This window comes from Diachasma alloeum, unplaced genomic scaffold (genome assembly GCF_001412515.2).
Source record: "Diachasma alloeum isolate Michigan unplaced genomic scaffold, Dall2.0 Dall_scaffold_00196, whole genome shotgun sequence".
NCBI lineage: Eukaryota > Metazoa > Arthropoda > Insecta > Hymenoptera > Braconidae > Diachasma > Diachasma alloeum.
Genome location: NW_021680361.1, coordinates 637,098 through 654,312, shown reverse-complemented (window position 1 = coordinate 654,312; position 17,215 = coordinate 637,098). Strand labels below are relative to the sequence as shown.

Genomic DNA, 17,215 nt, shown 5'->3' with positions numbered 1-17,215 from the left:
GGGGGGGGGGGGGGGGAGCGAGGGTGTTAAGTTGGGGAGGGTCCTGATGATGTAGGTGAGGTTACAGGTGGTGGTGAAAACAGCTGCGGGTGAGAGGACAAAGTCGTACGAGGTTTTCTGTACGCAGGTTTAATGCGCAGGTTGATATGATTGTTGAGGGGATTGGGGTGTGGGTGGGTTTAAAAGTACATGGGGAGGTATTCCTGATGGAATTGCGTATCTGATATGATGTTGATGAAATCGGATCATTCGTTAAGGTGGAGTTGCGGATTGATGTGACGATTTGTTTGGAGTTGACAATTTTGTTTGGCCCTCACAAGGGCCAAACATAATCATCACCATAAATGTAGGAGGAGGGGGTAGTAGTGAGGGAATAAGGGGGTAATGATGAAGATCTGAATTTTGATATTGATGATTAGACCTTATGAGGGTCAGTTGAGGGTCTAAATTATAATATTGACCCTTATGATGGTCTTATGTGGGAGGAGGGGGTAGAACTAGGGCGATGATGATCTGAATTTTGATATTGATGGACCTTATGAGGGTCAGGTGAAGGTCAAACGTGAAGGTCTAAATTCAAATATTGACCCTTATGAGGTTCAAATGTGGGAGGAGCGGGTAGAAGTGGGTGAAATACTGGGGCAATGATGAAGATCTGAATTTTAATGATTGATGATTGGACCTTATGAGAGTCTAAACTCTAATATTGACCCTTATGAGGATCAAATGTGACAGTATGAGGGTCAAACGTGAGGGTCTAAATTCTAATCTTGACCCTTATAAGGATTAGACATGGGAGGAAAAGGTAGAGCGGGATCGATCACTAGGACGACGATGAAGATCTGAGTTTTGATATTGATGATTGGACAATATGAGGGTCAGGTGAGGGTTTAAACTTCAATATTGACTCTTATGGGGATCAAATGTGGGAGGCGGCGGTTAAACTGGGTCGAATACTGGGGCGACGATGAAGATCTGGATTTTAATATTGATAATTGGACCTGATGAGGGTCAGGTAAGGGTCTAAATTTTAATATTGACTCTTGACCCTTGCGTGTGTGACACAGGGTCAGAATACCCCTGGGTTCCAATTTTTATATTCCACATCCATTACCTTGCTATCATTTTAGTTTTTATATCATTTCTTTTCGAGCTTTCTTCTTTTGAAAAAAAACCCTAGAGCACAGGCACCGAGCCCTTGCTCAATATAAAATCCTTCCTAATTAATAGATAATCATCTTAATAATGAGTCCTCTTAAAAGAAAATGTGAAAAAATACCTCGAGATAACCTCAAAAAAATACCAAATTGATAACCTTCCCACTCATAAACCGAAAAAAAATAATGAGAGAATTTTTTAATTATCCTCCAGTCATCGAAGTCAGTCTGGAAAACTTAACTACTTTAGTCAGGGTGATGAAGCACAAATATTAGTGGTAAAAGCGCGTGTAATTCCGAGCTTATCAGCTTGCGAGGTGCATCCACATTACGCACAGTGAAAAAAACATAGAGAGTAGTTAGGGAGAGGGTAATAGAACGTTATCAGGTCACAGCTATGTACCACACTCTCCTCTGGAGTTTCAAACGTCGATAGCACCTATGTATGCTGTTCCACTGACGTAACTAGAGACACAACACTATCACTACTACCCACAAATTCCCCTCATTTAATTATTTACAGAAAAAAAAATCTTTTTTCACTCAATTAAATCCTTTGCAATATATATTTTTTTATATTCGCAGTTGAGCATTTGAGAATATTCTCAATGCGAAGTCGGGGAAATTTTCGCTTTCAAAACCTTATTATGAACCCATTTTGCCTCATTAGTTCCTCAAGAACAAACTTTTTTTTTTTTTTTTCTTTATTTAAATGAAATGAAATAATCTGTACAAACAGAACTACTGTGGCAAAATGGATTCATGAGCAGGGTTTGGATGCGAGAATTCTCCGATGTATCACTACATCATCACCAATTCATTCATCTGTCATTAATGGAATTATAATCTATAAATAATTAGAAATTGATCTGTATTTTTTGCTGATCACTCACTGATGCATGACCAGTTACTGTAGCAGTCGGTCTTCAAACGATATTTTCCCTCTAATTTTTCGCGAGTTATCTGGAGGGTTAGATAGTAGACTGGAAGAGGGAAAAAAATAAAAGAGAAGGGCGGGAGGGAAGGGCGAGTCTCTTTGTTAATTGAAGCACCCACTGGAGAGAAACAGTGTTGAATGCTTCTGTCGAGTGGTCGAAAAGTCGAAAGCGTCTGGCTGACCCCCAACGTCATCGCCACATACTGAGTCCTCTCGCATTATACGAAAACTAAGTCAAGAGTACCACACCCACACCCCTCCACTCGTCTCGTGCCTTTTTTGAATTGCCAATGAAGGCACCAATTGACGCGCTAATGCAACTCAATCTAATGCTATTTGCTCCGCATTTTTTTGTTCAAAGAGAAAAACATTAAATTCTCTTTTGCCTTTCCTTGATGAGGGAAACCAATTCGCTTCGAGGCTCACGTGGGTCAAAAGATTAAGGTCAGGTTGCCCCTAAAAACAATAAGGGTCAATTAATGTAGGTATTTATTTTCATGAATGAAGGGCGGATAAGAATAAAAATTTTTTTTCTATGGAATTGAAAGCACAAAGTTGGCGAGGATCAGGTGGGGGTCAATATTCATTGATCAATTTTTATATTCATAAGGGTCAAACGCCCGTAAGATTACATAAAGGTCAACTGTTTTATGAATTTTATGTCCGGAAGGGTCAGGTGGGGGTCAAGATGTTTTGTCTTTTGAAATTCAAAGAGAACGGTTCGTAAAGATCAATTTTTCTCATCAATTTTCATGTTCATAAGGGCCAAGATCTTTGCTATGAACTAAGCACTTATAATGGTCCAATAAAGCTCAATTTTTTATGGATTTGATGCGTACGAGGGTCAGAAGAGGGTCAACATTTTGTTATGCATTCGACGCTGATAAGGGTCAGCTGAAGGTCAAAAAATGTATTTTTATGAATTTGATCTTCGTGAGGGTCAAGATGTTTTGCTTTGTGGAATTGAAAGAAAAAGGTTCGTAAAGATCAGATAAGGGTTAATTTTTTGTATCACTTTTTATGTTCATAAGGGCATAAATCTCTCACTCATAATGGCTAAATAAAGGTCAATTTTTCTAATAAATTTCAAGTCAATGAGGATCAAAGTCGTTGTTTCGTGCATTCGACACTGATAACGGTCAGATGAGAGTCAAGACCTTTTGTTTTGTAGAGTGGAAAGAGAAAGGTTCGTAAGGGTCAATTTCCTTTTTATCACTTTTCATGTTGATAAGGGTTAAAATATTTTTTATGAACTCGACGCTCCTAAGGGTCGGATAAAAATCGAATTATCGAATGAATTTCATGTCCATGAGGGTCAGATGCGGGTCACAATCTCTTTTGTTAAACTTGATGCTCATAAGGGTCAGAATTTATCATGAATTCAACACTCGTAAGTGAAGGTCAAAACATATATCTTCATGAATTTGATCTTCATGAGGATCACATAAGAATCAATTTTTAAAATTGATTTTTTGTTCGTAAGGGTCAAAACCCCACGAGGATCAAAATGTTTCTTATGAATTTAACGGTCATAAGGTTTGTATGAAGGTCAATTGGTTATGATTTTTTGCCCATAAGGGTCTGCTGAAGATCAAAATATATTTTTTCTCGAATGTCATCTCAAATTTAATGTTCCCAAGGGTCAACAAATCTGTCATAAATGTGACATTCACAAGGGCCAAACTCCCATAATTTCCCTCACTTATCTCTTTTCCTCCTTCCCGGTGAAGATGAACTAATCGACCGACGATGAATTAATTTCTATTCTCTATTTTTATGATTACAGAGAAGTGCGTACGGTGTTGTTGAATAAAGGAACATCGGGTCTGGGATTTAACATTGTTGGCGGTGAGGATGGCGAGGGTATTTTTATCTCGTTCATCTTAGCCGGTGGACCAGCTGATCTCAGCGGCGAGCTGAGGAGGGGCGATCAGATACTCAGCGTCAATGGAATCAATCTTAGGACTGCGACACATGAGGAGGCTGCGGCCGCACTCAAGGTGACTCTTTGTGTCCCTTTTTGCTGAATTTCAAGACATTTGATATTTCATTGTCGGCTGTAATGCCCCAAGAGTCCTGATCGTTGATATACAGGAAAACTTGAGGAAAATATCCGATGAATTTTGAAGCTCGAGGGGCATTCGGAGGATTATTTCTTCCATTCTGATTTTGGCCGATCAGAGCGCAATGTTCAGGGTTACGTGACACATTTCACCAAAATGTGGGGAATATCTGTCAAATTCGTAAAAAATCATGGACAGGCTGCAGGGAAATTATCACGTCTGATGATTTCCTGTGTGAAAGGTGTCACGTGACCCCAAATACTGCACTCTGATTGGTCGAAATGAGAATGGAGGAGATGATCGAGATTATTCCATAATTACGATTTTAATCAAAATTTTCTTTGATTCCACCTTTTTCCGACAAAAACATATGTCCGAACTTGATAGAAAATGTTCCAACGAACAAATTTAGCCCGAGGGCATTGCGATCTGATTAAATATATGGCTTGAAGAGACGTTCAGAGACAGAATGATCAGTGATATTTGACGATGTCAGCAGTTGACAATTAATGATTCAACCAATTATTTTCAATTCTAAATGAATATCTTGGAAAATAAAAATTGTTTTCATTGTTTCGTTTAATAGGGAACCGGACAAACGGTCACAATAGTCGTTCAGTACAAACCGGAGGACTACAACAGGTTCGAAGCAAAGATCCATGATCTCAAACAACAGATATCCCAGCAGAATATGACAACAGGCACCCTCATGAGGACCTCACAGAAGAAATCACTCTACGTAAGGTAAGAAGAGCCCTTATTACTAAGAAAATCATGAAGGGTCAAACATTCTTTAGGGTCTAACGGTCTTGAGGATCAAATGGGAGACAGGTGGAGGGTTAAACAGGAGAGACGCGCAGAGTAATCACAAGGGTGAAGCGGTCCTAAGGGTCAAATGGAAGAGACAGTGGCGTGATCATCTCTTTCGTTTGACCCTTTTTCCCTCTCCACCTGTCTCTCCCATTTGACCCACAAGACCCTATGATCTCTCGTTTCACCCTCAGCGCAACGATAAAACTTACCTTCAACTCCGCTAGATTGATCCTAGAGTTCAAGAACGACTGATTTTTAATTAAGGGAGAATGGGGCAAAGTGGAACTATCACTCTAATAATCACGAAGGATCAAATGTTCTTTAGAGTCAAACGGTCTGGAGGGTTCAATGGGAGAGACAGGTGGAGAGTCAAACAGGAGAGACGCGAAGAGTAATCAGAAGGGTCAAGCGTTCTTAAGGGTCAAATCGGAGAGACAGGGCGTGATCACTCCCTTCGTCTCTCCCATTTGACCTTGTTGACCCCTCCGCCTATCCCTCCTATTTAACCCTCTATTACGCTAAAAATGACGAAGGGTCAAGCGTCCTTCACAGTGAAACGGTCTCGAGGGTCAAATGGGAGAAACAGGTGGAGGGTCAAACAGAAGAGACGGGGAGAGTAATCAGAAAGGTCAAGCGTTTTCAAGGGTCAAATGGAAGAGACTAGTCCTTCCCCTATGAACCCAATTACCGTTTGATCCTTGAAAAAATTATATTCGAATGAAAACTGAATGTCGTTGACCTCTTTCATTGGATATTCTTGGAACTCTCAGTTAATTCCGAAATCAAATAAATGACGTCGGAAACCTAATTAATCTGCATCTCTGCTATTCAGAGCCCTGTTCGACTATGATCCTAACAAGGACGACGGTCTGCCGAGTCGAGGTCTCGCCTTCCGTTACGGTGAGATACTCCACGTCACGAATGCGAGCGATGACGAGTGGTGGCAAGCGAGAAGGGTCACCCCACAGGGTGACGAGGAGGGCTTGGGGATTATTCCGTCACGCAGAAGGTGGGAGAGGAAGCAGCGGGCTCGAGATCGCTCTGTCAAGTTTCAGGGACACATGCCCGTTATATTGGATAAGGTAAGAGTTCTTCACTTCGCCTTCAGATTAGCCTCAGAAAAAGTACTCACATGCCGCAATGTTTTTTAACGTCAATCTATCCCTATAATTAATTCATAGATTTAATTCATGGGATGCGATTTCAAGGGTTGCGAGAAAGTTTCCTGATAAAAATTGATAAAATCTCCTTCTGCTTCTGAGACACTAAAAAAAAGCAAGTGGGGAAATTGCTTTCGTCACAACATAGTTAATGTATTTTTGATAAAAAGTTAGAAAATTAGCTTCCGAATGGAATTTCTATAATAATGTATTGAATTAAATTCAATGATTGGATTCAACATTTTGTCCCAAAGTTGGCAGCCAACATTGCCCCAACGTTGGTAACCAGCATTGTTCCAACATTGGCAGCCAACATTGCCCCGACGTCGGGGTGCAACATTGTTGCAACATTGGCAGCCAACATTGTTCCAACGTGGACAGCCAACATTGAACCAACCTTGGATGCCAGTATTGTCATAACGTTGGCAGCCCACATTGCCCCAACGTTGGTAGTCAACATTACCCTAACGTTGGTAGCCAACATATTCCCAATATTGGTAGCCAACATTGCTCCAACGTTGATAGCCAATATTACCTTAACGTTGGCAGCCAACATTGTCCCAACGTTGACAACCAATATTACCCCAACATTGGCAGCCAACATTGCCTCAAATTAATTATCGTGACACAAAAAATTGGAAATTTTAGATTTGAGGAATACCATATCTCCATTCGGAAGCAACAAGAATCTCTAGTTGATTAATTATGATAATGGGCAATTGTTTTGTTCCTCACAGCAATCAACATTGGATAGAAAGAAGAAGAACTTCTCCTTCAGCAGAAAATTCCCCTTCATGAAAAGCAAAGACGACAAGTCTGAGGATGGCTCTGACCAAGAACGTGAGTAGTTTTGTCCATCACTGAATTCTGGACAATTGTGCACGGACAATCTGCACGCTCGGTCAATCCATGTATAGTAATTGTTTATTGTTCCACATGATGTATCCGCCACGGTTTTTCGTTTATTACTCCCCCTTTACCGATATTCAGGACTCAATCAGGAATTGAAGAAGCGATAAGCAACGAAAAATCAGTTTTTCAAGATACGATTGAATCCCTTCTGATTAATCTTGAGATTAACAATCAACAATGATGATCTCTTCTCTTGAGATATTCAAACTATGGGGACCCCACATTATTAATTCATTATTAATTAACTCATTCATTTATTTTTGTACAAAAATTATGTTTTTATTTTATTTTTGTAGTGAAGTGGTGAAGATGTGAAAAATAAAATGAGAAACTTGTTTGTTTTCCAGTTGAGGCTCAAATGGTATCAAGGGTTAAACGACACTTGCGACCATTTTACCCTCAACTCTCAATAGTCTTGAGGGTCAAATTGTCTCAAAGTGCAAAAGATCCTTGAAGATGTGTATGGTTAAAAGCCAAATGACCCTTCCCAATTAACTCTGCTCTGACCCTCAACCTTTTCAAGGGCTGTTTGACCCTCAACTCCATTGGACCCTCAACTGGAAACAAAAATAATTCGGAATTGTGCTAAATAGTGATTTCTTCTGGTATTTTATCTATCTCAATTTAAAAAACTTGTGTTTTTGACATTGGGGGCTGAGGGTCAAATGGTCGTAAAGGTCAAACTATGCTTGAGGACGTCAAGAGTCAAATTACATTTTCTAATCACTCTCCTCTAATCTGTTTAACCCTTAAGGTCACTTGACCCTCAACTCCAAACCTTCTCAAGTGTCGTTTGACCCTCACAACCATTTTATCCTCAAGTCAAAAAAAATCCCAAATTGTTCTAAATGGTAACCCTTAAGACCATTTGACCCTCAACTCCAAGCCTTTATTTAAGGATTGTTTGACCCTCACAACCATTCGATTCTCGACTAAAAACAACAAACCCAAGTCGTTCTACATAGTAATTAATTGAGGGTCAAATGGTCCTGACCCTCAACTCCAACCGTCTGTGAGGGTCGTTTGACCCTTAAAATCATTTGACTCCGAATTCCAAATGCCCTTAAGGTCGTTTAACCCTCAATTTCGCCCTTTTTGCTCGCAAAAAAATTGTTTCGCTTCACCACTTCACTACTAATTTCACCATCATCATGATTAACGTCCCCCCCATCCCGAATGTGCTTCAGTCGAATTATTTTTTTTTTACCTGTGATACGTGAAAATGTGTTTTTGTTTTTGCCTGCTTGTGTAGGGTCGCCCACCACACCCGAGAATGAAAACGATCCTACTCGTAAGTATTACACCTCAACAACAAATTAGTTTTCCATCCGTAATAATCACGTTTACCAGTTCAGCTTCTTCTGCTCATACCCATAATCAGTACCTTATCCATCTCCTTGGTATTTCGCAATTGTTTTTGTTATTACTATTATTTTTGTACATATGTATAAAGTATTTTATCAGTCATCAGTGGTAATCCAGGTAGAATAAATCGTTTTCCATTAAAGGTTTCGTCAATTTCGTGATTATCTCGTTAGGGGTTGGCTTTACGAAAAAATGTTTGAAGATTTTTTTTGTAGAGAATTTTAAAAGTTTCAGAAAAGGTGACATTTTTCTTCTCAAATTAATTTCTACGGAGATTTTCTGAAAGGACATCGCATCACAAGATCTTTCTGAATTCATAAAAATTGAAGAGACGGAGCAAAAATTTAGTATAATCTGGATTTTTTTTGTTTTTAGTTGAGGGTCAAATAGTTTTGAGGGTCATTTGACCCTTACCCGCGACGTCTTAAAGGATCGCTTAACCCTTGAGACCATTTGACACTCGCCTACAAACACACTAAAGGATTGTTTGACCCTCATTTGACACAAAAAAAAACATTCTGAATCGTGTAGAATAAAATACTAGGGAAAGTTAACATTTAACGCAATTTAAGAAACTTTTTTTTTGTTTTTAATTGAGGGTCAAATGGTTTCGAAGGTCAAACGGCTCTTAAAGACGTTTGGAGCTGAGGGTTAAATGGTTTTGAATATCAAATAATCCTTACCAACGTTTAGGGTTAAGAGTCAAATGATCTTCAGGATCAAACGAGTTAGCACAATGATTAGAAAGGGTCATTTGACCCTTGAATCTACACGTCTCGTAATTGTCGTAAGAGCTGTTTGCCTCTTACGACAATTTGATCGTCAACTCCAAACTTTCTTGAGAGTTGTTAATCCTTACGACCATTTGACGCTTAGCCTCGAGCTTTATTAACATGTGTTTGACTCTCAAGACCATTTGATCCTCAACTAAAAACAAAGAAAAAATGTCGTGAATCATGTTAAACAAAACACTAGAAAAAATGATTATTGAGCAGAATTCAGGAGACGTTTTTTTATTTTTAGTTGAGGGTCAAGTGACGCTTAAGTGCGTTCGGAGTTGAGGGTCAAACAGCCCTTGAAAACATCTAGGATTGAGGGTCAAATAGTCTTAAGGGCCAAACAGATTGAAGAAAAGTGATTATAAAAACGGTCATTTGGTTCTTAATCAGTCTTCAGTTGTCGTTTGGTACTCAAGCTAATGACCCTCAACTCTAAATATCCTTAAGGGTGGTTTGACCCTTATCACCTTTTGATTATGAGCTCCAAATCTCATTGAAGGTCGTTTAACCTCAAGACCATTTGACCCTGAATTAACACCAAAGAGAAAATTTCTAGAATCGTGCAAAATAATACACTAGAAAAAATGATTATTGAGCACAATTCAAGAGACGTTTTTTTATTTTTAGTTGAGGGTCAAATGACGCTTAAGTGCGTTCGGAGTTGAGGGTCAAACAGCCCTTGAAAATATCTAGGATTGAGGGTCAAATAGTCTTCAGGGCCAAACAGATTGAAGAAAAGTGATTATAAAAACGGTCATTTGGTTCTTAATCAGTCTTCAGTTGTCGTTTGGTACTCAAGCTAATGACCCTCAACTCTAAATATCCTTAAGGGTGGTTTGACCCTTATCACCTTTTGATCCTGAGCTCCAAACCTCATTGAGGGTCGTTTAACCCTCAAGACCATTTGACCCTTAACTAATACCAAAGAGAAAATTTCTAGAATCGTGCAAAATAATACGCCAGAGAAAATGTCTATCAAGCACAATTCAGGAGACGTTTTTTTCAGTTTTAGTTGAGGGTCAAATGACCTTTAATGACGTTTGGAGTTGTGGATCAAATGGTTCTAAGGGTGAAATGACCGTTAAGAACTTTTGGATTCGAGGGGCAAACGACCCTTAAAAAATTTAGGATTCAGGATCAAACAGATGGAAAAAAAGTGGTCATAAAGGGTCATTTGACCCTCAAGACCATTTCACCATCAACTAAAAACAAACCAGAAAGTTTCCTCAATTATTTTTACTGGTATTTTTTTTTCCCGATCACCCCTAATCGAGAAACACAATGATAATTTTCTGGAAAATTGGGATTAATCAATCAATTAATTTCATTCGCACATCATCATTACATCACCCACGTTGTAATTCAAGATGAATGATCCAATAATCAAGTGCTAGAAATAGAAATAATCATATTAAACATTCAGCTCTACTCGGACTACCGCTTGTTTCTCATTACGGACCTGTGAAATTATTATGTTCTAGCATTCATGCTGTGCTACACCCAGGACGACACCAACACCGAAGGTAATAATTGTCTTGTTGCTTTCATTTACCTAACGAGATAATTCATTAGATAACAAATAAGAAAAATATGAGATAATTTTTTTAATTATTTCAATATTCAGTTATTTATTTTGTTCATGAGAATTATTTCATTTTATTTTGAGTGGTGAAAGGAGACGAGTTGAAGACGGTTGAGTCTTTCGGGAATAATTGGGGAAAAATGTGAAAATACATTTTTGTAGAGCATTTCATAAGCTACAAAAAATATCTAAATACAGTTTCCCCTAAAACCAGTGGTTCTCGAGTTATTTCCAAAATAGTGAAATGCAATTTTTTTTTTAAATTGTCTCCTCTCACCACTCCACATCAAAAACCATCGCAAAACCATTGATACCATTATCTAATATTCTATAATACAGGAAGTAAAGAAATTTTATATCGCGTTGAACTGCCCTATATGGAAGAACTGACCTTAGTTTATCTGGAAAAGGAGGGCGATGAGAATGTTGAGGAGCTTAGTAAGTCAGTGTGAATAAAACGAAAAAAAAATATAGAGTTGAGTGAAACATACGAACTAATGAGCTTTGAGAGCATTAAAAATTATCCTCATTGAGGATGAGGAGTGGAGATTTTACGGTTTTGGCAGTACGTGGTGACGAGACGCCTCGCGCAACTGGGACAGGCGCGGCGTGCATGCCTCGTGCAATTTTTCTTATCGTTTTAATGCTGAAAATCTAGGGATCTTCAAGGATATCCAAGTGCTTCGACGATTCTTCATTCGTTGAAATTCTTTTCAACATTTGTTGTTGATCATCAGAGCTTCCACTCATGCTCAATTTTACCCTGGGTCACCTGACATTTCTCAATGATTTTGTTATTTAAAGTTTTTCAAGTCTGAGTTTAATTTTTTTCATTTTGAAACGTTAGATTTTAACATCTTGTTAAATGTGGGATTCTCTTGATAATTAATGATTCTACAAAAAATTATCGTAGAACTTTTTTGGAGGGAATTTCATAAGCTACAAAAAATTGGACAATATTTTCAAGAGTTTCTTTTACTGGGATTTTTATTTTCAAATTTTATAGTTTCGCACTTGGATTATCTTGACAATTTTCAAGTGGGAAAAATTGGGGGGAAGCGACATTGTAAATAACGAGACGTGAAGTTCAGATAATGTCATTCGTTTATAATTTTCTTGTTTTTGCATAATTCGTTCACTTGACGAATTTCGTCATTTCTGTTCTTTTTCTATCATTTTTTTAAACGATGCGCTTGATATCTGTGGGCTATCCCCAATGAGGAACTTGGGGAACTACTCGACCGTGTGCTAACCCCGATTTATTTTCGATTTTTCGACTAAATGAAACTATCAGTTCCGGGTATTTTGCAACTGAGTGGGAATTTTTACTTGAAATTTTAGGCAGCGAGGAGAATGTCCTGTCTTATGAACCAGTTCAGCAACTCACCATTCAGTACACTCGTCCAGTTATTATTCTGGGCCCACTGAAGGATCGTATCAATGACGATTTGATCTCGGAATTCCCCGACAAATTTGGCAGCTGTGTACCACGTGAGCATTTATTCTTACTCATTAAGGGAGAGCAGGGCAAAATGAAACTCCAGAGGAACTGATAAATACCACAATTCAAGACATTTTTTGTTGAGGGTCAAACGACCCGTACGGATTCTCGGAATTGAGGGTCAATAGTCTTAAAACAATCTGAGGGTTGTTTAACCCTTGCGTCCATTTGAACCTCAACTCCAAACATCCTTAAGGGTCACTTGACCCTCAAGACTATTTGACCTTCAACACAAACAAACAAAAAGTTTCCTTTTTGGCCCAAAGGGCCAAATAAAACACTAGGAAAAATAATTATTTAACACAATTCATATTTTTTCTCGTCTTTTCTGTTGAGGGTCAAATGATTTTGAGGGCCACATAACCCGTACGAATATTTGGAGTTGGATGGTCTTAAGACCATTTGACCTTTAAATCAGAACATTGTTCACAGTTGTTTGACCCTTACGACCATTTAACCCTCAACTCCAAACATTCTTAAGGGTCGTTTGACTCCCAAAACCATTTGACCTTCAACACACACATGGAAAAAAATTCCTGAATTGTGTAAAATAAAATATTGGGAAAAATGATTATTTAACACAATTCTGATTTTTTTCTTGTATTTATTTTGTGTTGAGGGTCAAATGATTTTGAGGGTCAAACGCCCCTTAAGAACGTTTGGAATTGAGGGTCAAACGGTCTTGAGGGTCAATAGAGGTAAAATAAAGTAATTAGATAGGGTTATTTGACCCTTGACCCTTCACATCTTCAAGGCCCCCTGAGACAATTTGACCCTCAAGACCATTTGACCCTCAACCAAAAACAAAAAAAGTTTCCTGAATTTTGCAAAATGAACCACCAGGAAAAATAGCTATTCAGTACAATTCAGGAGACGTTTATTTAGTTTTTGGTTGAGGGTCAATGGTCTCGAAGGTCAAAAGACCCTTGACAATATTTAGGATTGTGAGCAAAAAGGGTAAAAATAATCCTAAGCATTTATTTTGCTAGTATTCGAATTCCATCTTCTCTGATAGAATTAAAAATCATCGATTATTTCTTATACTTCTATTCATTCTATTCACAACTGAGAAAATACGAGTTCTTTCAATTATCCAATTGAAGAAAGAAATTAAATGTTCATCCACGGGAATAAACCAATTACTCTAATTGATCATATTTTCATTTTTATTAAAGACACAACGAGAAGTAAAAGAGAATACGAAGTCGACGGTCGTGATTACCACTTCGTAGCGTCGAGAGAACAAATGGAGCGAGACATTCAGAATCACTTGTTCATCGAGGCTGGACAATACAATGACAATCTGTACGGTACATCTGTCGCTTCCGTACGAGAAGTTTCTGAAAAGGTGAGACAACTCCTGCAGGCGAGACCTCAGGGGAAATAAACCACTCGTCAAGATCTATTCTCCTTATTTCGTGAATATCTCTGAAACTAATGAGTTTCGAGAAAAATATGCCTAGACCTTTCTTGTAGCTCGTGAAATTCCCTATGAAAAATCTTTTATCACATTTCTCTCTAGAGCCACTCAATGTCGAGATAATTCGATCATTAACAAATTAAATGGCGAAGAAAAAAGATAAATTCAAGATTTTCATCACTAGAAATTCGCATTTATCTCCAGAATAAATAATTGTATAAAAAAATGCCACAAGACATTTTTGTAGCTCATGAAATTCTCTACAGAAAGTTCATGTGACATTTTCCCCTAAATCCAGAAGTTTCCCAGATATTCACAAAATTATCAGCCATTTCAAAATTCGATACCTTTTTCCCTTCACAAAAATTAATTTTCAAGACTTGATCAATTCATATTCTATTTAATTAATCAGGGTAAACACTGTATCCTCGACGTGAGTGGTAACGCAATAAAAAGGTTACAAGTCGCCCAGTTGTACCCAGTCGCCATCTTCATAAAGCCGAAGTCCGTAGAATCCGTGATGTAAGTTTGAATGAAGTTTTACAATAACAGACATTCACTCAATTATCCTTCGAAATTGCAAATGCCAATGTATTTATTACGAACTACTCCAACAGGGAAATGAATAAGAGGATGACTGAGGAGCAGGCCAAGAAGACGTACGAACGTGCTCTGAAAATGGAACAGGAGTTTGGAGAATATTTCACCGGTGAGTTGGGAAATTGGAAAATAAATTTTCGTGAATTGGGAGGGGATAATTTCACGTCGAGGCTCTACTTTGAAATATCAATCATTGAATTTTTCAATTACGTGGATCGAGTATTTTACGATCAGCTCAATAATTGAAGGGAGTTTTGTTAATAATGTTACATTTGAGGATTTCCTGGGGTTGATGTGAAGAGGAAATGAAGCCCATACATCCATGATTCATTGAATTCTCATGATAACATTTTCAATCACCCAATGTATTGTCATTAAATTAATCACTTGAACAACTCATGATGAATTGAATTTTATTCGATAAATTTCGATTGGACGTTACAATGAATGTCAGATATTCAAATTTCCTCTAATCCTTGAACTACCATTAACTTTGTCGATTGAACACTGATTGGGCAACAGTGCCAACAGTGTCCCAATATCGGCTGCCAACACTGATTCGGCATTGACAGTCAATATTGCCTCAACGTTGGCTGCCAACATTGCTTCAACGTTGGCAGCCAAAACTGCCCCAATGTTGGCAGCCAACATTGTCCCCATGCTCACAGCCAACATTGTCAACATTAGCTGCCAACATTGCCCCAACATTGACCCAACATTAGGGCAATGTTGACAGCCTGCATTGTGCCCACGTTGGCGGCCAACATTGTTCCAACGTTGGCAGCCAACATTGCCCCAACGTTGGCAGCCAACATTGTCCCAACGTTGGCAGCCAATATTGCGCCAACGTTGGCAGTCAACATTGTCCCAACATTGGCAGCGAGCATTGCGCCAACGTTGGCAGCCAACATTGCCCCAACGTTGGCATCCAACATTGTGCCAATGTTGGCAGCCAACATTGTCCCAATGTTGGTTCCAACATTTTCCAACGTTGGCCGCCAATATTGTCCCAACGTTGGCTACCAACATTGCCCCAACGTTGGCTTCAACATTGTCCCAACGTTGGCAGCCAACATTTCCCCAATGCAACAATTCCTCCATTCGAAAACAATAAATGTGAAAATCACTAAAATGTGAAAGTTCTCAATTTTCAGCTGTCGTTCAAGGCGATACCCCCGAGGACATCTACCTAAAAGTCAAGGAAGTCATCAACGAGCAGTCTGGCCCAACCATCTGGGTGCCATCTCGAGACCAGCAACTGTGACGTCCTGCCCCCCATGACCAGCCCAGTCCGAATCCCTGGACACTACCCCCAAGGCGTAATGAGTAGTAAAACCCAACGACTTCTGCCACAAAATCGAAATGAAAAGCAAAAGCGAAAATCTTAAGAGAAAACTTCCAACTTTCGAACTTCTGCGCCTTCCCCCTTCCTCCCCCCCCCTCCCCCCCGCCCCTACGGTAATTACTACCTAAATTAGCACAATTTTTGATAGAGGCTCGTCTGTGCGATATTTCTCGTTGCCTCAAGGAAATTGAAGAATTGAAATCACAAGAGAATTAAATGACGATGAGACACGTTAAGGTAATTTTACCCTCGATATGGTCGTGTTTATTTGAGATGATTCTGTTGAATAATCGAGTTATGATGAAAATATTCACGTGAGATATTTTAAGATGATTTTTTATCATTTGTTTTAATGATTTGAGGGATGAAAACTGGAGATTTGAGGAAGTTGGAGAGTATTGGGGGATTTTTTTGAGAATATCTCGAGAGCGAGTGGGTTTAGAGAAAAATGCCAGAATTACTTTTTGTAGAAAATTTTAGAAGCTGTAAAAAAGGTCTAGAGACATTTTCTTGTAAGATCGATTGTTATCGAGTTAAATCGATTTTTAACAGATGATAAAATCGATCATTTCACTCATTACGTGAATTTGATTGATCAATTTGTTAATTATCTCAGTAACGAGTAGTTTTAGAAAAAAATGTCAGAGGAACTTTTTTTAGAGAATTTCATAAGCTACAAAAAAGCTCAGGATGAATTTTTCCCTAAATCCAATGGTTTTCTAGATATTTCCAAAATAATCCGGTCGAACCCCTCGGATTGATCTCCGCTTTTTCATCGAAAAGTCGATTGAAGAATTTTTTAAACAATTTTAATTATTGGACAACACAAAAATGTATTTTTTAATGTACTTAAACGATTGAATTAACTTATCCCTGTTAGTGATCGAAATGTCATTAATTATACAGTTAATTAAATGGATGATTAAATATTTTTAATTTCAATCGAGAAAAAAAAATAAGAGAATGAACTAAATGAATGAATAAACATGGATATATTAAATTGGAGAGGTGACATTAATTGTTGATTACATACCTAATGGAGGAGTCGATTGATGACGAGAGAATGATAGGTGAAATAATTGATGATTGAGGGTGTCTAATTTGATTGAATGGTCTCTGCGGTGAAATTACTTCCAGAAAAATTACATTTTTGCACTTTTTTTCTCACGAACATTGACAAATTGCACTTGATTGAGATTGTAAACAACTAATCATGAAGTCTTGTTGATTTTTCTATTGAAAAATGACGTTATTGACGTGAAGATGATGAATGTGAGGTAGAAAAATGACAAACATGTTTGTTATTTACATTATTATCTCAGAAGTGAGTGATTTTAGGAGGAAATGACTTTAGACCATTTTTGTAGCTGAAAATTTTTTCAACAAAACATGCCTCTTCATATTTTTTCCTAAAATCATTCATTCTCGATGTTTTATTGCAAAAGTTATCCAGTCTGATGATTTCCCGGACGCCGGGGAAATATCAGAAATCAGAATGGAGGAAATAATCGAGATTATTCCATAATTGCGATTTCAATCAAAATTTTTCTTGATCCCACCTTTTCCCGACGAAAACAATTG

General features: G+C 38.2%; 1 protein-coding gene across 7 annotated transcripts in view; it reads left to right on the top strand.

The window, feature by feature from the left end:
* LOC107048707 (disks large 1 tumor suppressor protein) overlaps window positions 1-16,304 on the top strand; it is a 616,903-nt gene extending 600,599 nt beyond the window's left edge. For 4 of the 7 annotated variants that reach the window (XM_015272036.1, XM_015272039.1, XM_015272037.1 and 1 more), the window contains 12 exons: window positions 3,881-4,094; window positions 4,744-4,901; window positions 5,803-6,052; window positions 6,868-6,970; window positions 8,295-8,333; window positions 10,668-10,709; window positions 11,108-11,206; window positions 12,110-12,259; window positions 13,445-13,617; window positions 14,102-14,211; window positions 14,307-14,398; window positions 15,444-16,304. In XM_015272036.1, the coding sequence (XP_015127522.1) occupies window positions 3,881-4,094; window positions 4,744-4,901; window positions 5,803-6,052; window positions 6,868-6,970; window positions 8,295-8,333; window positions 10,668-10,709; window positions 11,108-11,206; window positions 12,110-12,259; window positions 13,445-13,617; window positions 14,102-14,211; window positions 14,307-14,398; window positions 15,444-15,553 (1,540 nt within the window). In that variant the 3' untranslated portion in view covers window positions 15,554-16,304. The remainder of the gene's footprint in view (window positions 1-3,880; window positions 4,095-4,743; window positions 4,902-5,802; window positions 6,053-6,867; window positions 6,971-8,294; window positions 8,334-10,667; window positions 10,710-11,107; window positions 11,207-12,109; window positions 12,260-13,444; window positions 13,618-14,101; window positions 14,212-14,306; window positions 14,399-15,443) is intronic. The other 3 variants (XM_015272038.1, XM_015272040.1, XM_015272042.1) reach the window with 3 other exon arrangements.
* Window positions 16,305-17,215: the final 911 nt, after the last annotated feature.